Below are 5727 nucleotides of genomic sequence, written 5' to 3' on the forward strand. Positions count from 1 at the left end.
CATGGATTTGTCGTGGGTGTTAGGATTAGTGCCCTAAAATCCTATTGTATGATACTATGTATGTTATTTTGCATGACATTATGTATGACTTAATGTTGTAATTAATAAAGTTGCTTTATTATTATCTAAAATGATGGTAACATGAATTTTTGGACATTATCATATAGTCTATGAGATGTATAGTATGTGATTTATGTGAAAAGTCACAGAAGATATAAATCACAAGTTCTTTGTAAACTCAAAATTTTAGTTCGTAGTCAATGATGAAATTGGGCATTTCATCTACGAAGATTATAACATATCAACTAAGATGATTTGTCTTGATCATGGAAATGGAGACTTTTAATTGATATGTTGATATGTTTTAAGAGTTAAAACATATTGAACTGGACCACTGTGAGATTTATTATTCTTCTAACGACTATCAAATGAATAATAAATCTTACAACTTTTATTTACATGAACTCTTAATTTTGAGAGAATAATGGATCTAATCATGAAGTGTAGGTTACTTTGATATATCAGGAGTGAAATCTAAAGTTACGGTCAAAACCTTAGTATGTTGGGTAGCCACATTTAGTATTGATGGAACATATATTCTCAAGATGAAATTCATTGTCTCTTAACAAAGATACAAAATATTCCATTGAGAAAAGTTTAATGAGATTGCTATTTAGAATGCTAGGCCTAATTACTTTAGTAAATAGTTACTAAAGTATATATTTATGAAATTGGATTTTATAAATATATGATGAATAACTTAAATGATTAAACCGGGTACTCAAGGATTAAGATGTAGTAATTTACAAAGTGGTAGTCTATATTCATGACTTTGTATTACTACAAATATTTTATGAAGGAGTTGCATGTACAATAAAGTTTTGGGATATAATTTATTAATAAGGCCTAAAGTGCAATTATATTTATATAGTGGTATTAAATATAATTAATTGTAACTCTTTACTTGTTAAGAGTTGACAGAAAAGCTCAAGGCCCATTGTAGCTGTGTCTTATTTGTTCTCTTTTGGTCTCACTCCAAGCCACATATTAGAGTCCAATTAGATAGGCCCAAAAGACTAACCCAATTAGATAATCAGTTATAAGGAGAGAAACATATAGAATTTTAAGGGGAGACATGAAATGGTTTGTATTTGAGTGTTAGACACTCTTTAATTCTCCCTTGAACAAATTCATATAACTGATTGAGAGACCACACTTCTTGGGAATTAGTGGAATTGGAGTAAAGATTGAAAGTGTTCTCAAGAACTTCTGATTTTTGGTTTTGAAATTCACCATACCAAGGTATACTATCTTATTCTTGAATTCTAAAATTTACATAGTACATGTTATCAATTGCGAATGAAGTAGATCCGTTAATTTTCCACTGTATCTGTTTTGTAAGCGATACAAACATGTATTTTTCTAATAGTGGGTGTGTTCACCATGGATTTGGGTTGCTATGGGTTTAGGTTGTGCTCAAAGTGGTGGAGACCGTGGGTTGTTGGTTTTTTTTTTTGGTGTTGAATGTTGATGGTGGATTATGAGTTTTTGTGGGTTGCTGGTGGTGGTGGTGGTATCAGGTGTGTAGTGCAATGGTGGTGGGTTGGTGTTGGTGGTGGAGACCGTGGGTTGTAGAATTTTTTTTTTTGAATGTTGGTGGTGGATTGTGAGTTTTTGTGGGTTGCTGGTGGTAATGGTGATGGTGTTAGTAGATTTGTGGTTGTTCTTTTTTTTAATTTTTAATTTTTAGGATTTGTGGTGGTTCTTGTATAGAAAAAATGAGAGAGAAAGAAAAAAAAAAAAGATAAATAAAGAATAAAAAAAGAATATTTAACTGAAGTGGTTAAAGTATAAAAATTGGGATGTATGGTGTATTGTAAAATGAGTTGGTATAATAGATAAAATAACTTTCTAGATGGTAAAATAAAGACTGGGTTAGAAACCCGAATGCCAGTGCTCTTATTCGACTCATGGTCCCCCTCTCTCTTGGTTACACCAACCGAATTGAACCGATCTAAATTCTAATTTCATTTCGTTCCATTCTATTTCATTTATTTGTGATTTACTTAATTTTATTACACTATTACTTTAAAAAAAAATTCTCACACATTTTGGAAAAAAAATTTAACAAATAGAATGAGAAAAAAAAAAAAAACAGTAGGTAAATCCCACATTGGAAATTGAGTGTGAATTTAAGAGGTTTAAAATCTGTGCTGTGTATCTAAAAGTTAAACTCTTTTGGATATACACAACTGTTAGTTACTTTAAGGCTTTCTCCCCTTTTCTTGAATGTGTATGTGTATGTTAAAATACTTAGTATTTTTAAAAGAAAAAATAGTGGACAAATTCCACATTGAAAAATGATTGTGAGTTTAAGAGATTTACTGTGGGTAAATCCCACGTTGGAAAATGAGTGTGAGATTGGAAAATGAGTGTGAGTTTAAGAGGTTTAAAACTTATACTGTGTATCCAGGAGTTTGGCTCTTTTGGTGTCAATTTCTTTAAGACTTTTTCATTTTTTTTAGTATGTGTGTGTTAAAATACTTAGTATTAAAAAAAAAAAAAAATTGAAAGTAAAATGGTAAATAAGCAATATGGCGTAGAGTAAAGAATGAATCGTATAGGGAGATTAAAATACTTAGTATTAAAAAAAAGAAAAGAAAAATTGAAAGTAAAACGGTAAATAAGCAATATGGCGTAGAGTAAAGAGTGAATATACTGATATACACTGTGTATTCTTCCCTCTCTTATTACTCTGACTATCTCTGCCTCTATATCTGACGCCACGACCGGTCTCACATGACCGCGCTGCAACCACTTCTCTAAAATCGACAAAAATAAAAGCAATAACCAAACCCCCTATACCCTACTCTACCCTTCTCTCTCTCTCTCTCTCTCTCTCTGCTAAAAAGCTTACCCTCTGTTTACATTGTCACCCTTATTTCAGTACTACCAGTACTGCAAACCGACCTCCTTTTTCTCACCTTCACTTTTACTATTCCTCTCTCTCAACCCCTTTTCAAAAAGCAGCCTCTGATAATATTCCATTTCCCATTTCTGTATACTGGCTCTCCCAACCATGGAAGCTTTCAGCTTACTCAAGTACTGGCGAGGCAGTGGTGGTGGTGTTAACGTTACTGGCGTTGGAGACTCCGGTGTCAACACGCGCACCGCCGGAACCACCACGATTGTCACCGCCGTTTCTCAAACAGACGACGAGAACGAAGACAACGACGATGACGGACCCTTCTTCGACTTGGAGTTCACTGTTCCTGACGAAGAAGAGGAGGAAAACCAAGGCAAAGAGAACGAGAACGAGAACGAGAACGAGAACGAAAGCGAAGTAGAAGTGCTAGAAGAAGATGAAGATGAAGAAGAAGACGACGAGTTTGACGATGGTGGTGGGGATGAGAGAGAGTTTAAATTCACGCTCTCATCTGGGTCTGGTTCTGGGTCCAGCAATGTTGACACCGCGGACCCAAACTTGTCTCTTTCTCCTTCTGATGATCTTTTCTTCAAGGGTAGACTCGTGCCCATTGAGCCATCTTCGCTCGTCTTCAACCCCTCCGAATCCGAACCCAACTCGAAACCTCAATTCCCTGTCAAGCTTTTGAAATCAGCTACCAAGTTCCGTGTCTTCATGTTGGGTCTCAAAAAATCCAAACTCCCAAACCCAACTTCACCCAAAGAAGACAAAAAAGAACCCGAACAACAACAACAACAACAACAACAAAAACAAAAGGAAGAGCCAAAGCAGAGTACTAAGAATAAGTCTTTTACTGTGAAATTTAAGGTGGAGGAAGTTCCGATAATGTCTTTGTTTACTAGAGACAGTTCGAAAAGCGCTTCTGTTAACAAAACACAGAAACAGAACACGGAGGAGTTGGGTTCTTCTTCTTCTTCTTCTACAGTTTCTGAGGAGAAAAAGTTTTCAAAAGAGGTAATGCAAAAGTACTTAAAGAAGGTTAAGCCTCTTTACGTTCGGGTTTCTCGAAGGTACGGTGAGAAGCTGAGATTTTCTGGGCAGTTAAGCCTAGGTGGCACCGCTGCCGGAGCTAAGCCGATTTTGCAGAAAACGGTGGCTCCGGCAGCTGAGAAGAGCCAAGCGGCTGAGCCGGAGGGTTCTGAGAGTTCAGCTAACAATAATAACAACAATGTGAAGGCTCATCAGAAGCTGGGGAATATTCCAACTGGGCTAAGAGTTGTGTGTAAGCATTTGGGGAAGAGCCGATCGGCTTCTTCCGCTGTGGCGGCGGCGCCGATTGGAACTGCGGCGGCTTCAAAGAGAAGAGATGATTCGCTGTTGCAGCAGCAAGATGGAATCCAAAGTGCCATTATGCATTGCAAGCGTTCTTTCAATGCCTCTAGAGGTAATTTTATCAAATCCCCTCGTGAAAAATTTTAATTATTTTACAATATTCGGACTCCAATTTATTTATTTTTAATTAAAAATTTTTAGTCTTTTTTGTTTAATAGATTCGGAGTCTTCTCTGCTGTCACGATCTGTGAGCGACCCATTGCATGAGAAATCATCAGAATTGGCAAGAAAGTCTTCGAAGGAAGGGAAAGATGGTCGTATTTGAATCAAGGGTTATGATGATTTTGATCTTTGAAATCATTAGGAAGGACTAGGAAATTAGTGTTATAAAATTATATAATCACTTATATCAGTGTTGTGTTCGCTTTGTATTTTGTAAATGTTTTTAAGATGGAAAAAAAAATAGGGGCAGGAAAAAAAGAGTTGTCTCACTCTCATGTTTAGTGAAGATGACTGGTGAGTATATGTGTAAAGCTCATCTTTTCTTGAAAGTGAAAGTAGAATCAAATCTTTGTATTTATTTATATATATAACTTTGTAATCAGTAGAACAAGTTGGACCATTTCTGTGAGAACACCTAAGTATCACTTCAGTGTTAATGGGTTTTGTTTATTGTTTTTTATTTTTAATGGGTTTATTGTTATTTGTGGGTTAAATGCTTATTAGTTAATCCATTACTTGACCATGGCCTTTAGACACCACTAATCACCTAAATGTGAATAGGGTTCAGAGTTTTTATCATTATGATTATGAATATAATAATGTGGGTTAATCCCTTAATGCATGATGGAGTGGATGATTTATTTTGTTGATGTTGTTGTTGAGGTTGATGTATTAATCATGGGTATGCGGGTCTAAGGGATAAATCACATAATAAATGGTGTCTTTAGTGGTCAGAGAAGTGGTAAAAGTAGGGACCTAAACAGTGAAAAAGAAAAATCTTTTTTGTTAAAGGAAGAGAGAGAGAGAGAGCAGAGTAAAAGAGTGGTCAGATCAGAGTGGAGCGGAATCTCTATCAATTTCTCTGTCTATCTCACAGCAAAAATAACTCACTTTCTCTTACTACTCGAATACACACAATCTCTTTTCTCTATATCTCTCTCTCATATTCATTGGGAATCACGAAGTCATTGATGTCGATGTACCCAATTTCTGTGTAATGAAATAACGTCGGAGATTCAATCTGTCTCGTTGTGGCATGGCTTAGGCTTAGGACCCACAAAAGCGCTGCCTACTTTGTTAGCTTGCCTTGGCATGCCATACAAGTACTGAAATTAAATCCTTATTTTAATATTGTTATTCTTCTCTCTTTTTTGACTGTCGATTTTTAATAATATTTTTTTTGATGTAGTGTCTGTTTACAGTGTGTAAAATGCTTTTGTCGTTTTTGGCAGTTATGGGATTCCCAT

At 35.6% G+C, this 5727-nt stretch overlaps 1 protein-coding gene across 2 annotated transcripts; it reads left to right on the forward strand.

Annotated features, from left to right (window-relative positions):
• Window positions 1-2796: 2796 nt before the first annotated feature.
• On the forward strand, window positions 2797-4889 carry LOC115975373 (probable membrane-associated kinase regulator 2). Of its 2 annotated transcripts, none has more exons than XM_031096131.1 (2): window positions 2797-4370; window positions 4460-4889. In XM_031096131.1, exons 1-2 carry the CDS (start codon window positions 3080-3082, stop codon window positions 4471-4473), a joined length of 1305 nt encoding a protein of 434 aa, XP_030951991.1. In that variant the 5' UTR covers window positions 2797-3079; the 3' UTR covers window positions 4474-4889. The 2 variants fall into 2 exon arrangements, with proteins under 2 accessions (XP_030951991.1, XP_030951990.1); XM_031096130.1 differs by having other exon boundaries at window positions 2799-4370; window positions 4477-4889.
• Window positions 4890-5727: the final 838 nt, after the last annotated feature.

This window comes from Quercus lobata, chromosome 2, assembly GCF_001633185.2.
Source record: "Quercus lobata isolate SW786 chromosome 2, ValleyOak3.0 Primary Assembly, whole genome shotgun sequence".
In the NCBI taxonomy this organism is placed as follows: Eukaryota; Viridiplantae; Streptophyta; class Magnoliopsida; order Fagales; family Fagaceae; genus Quercus; species Quercus lobata.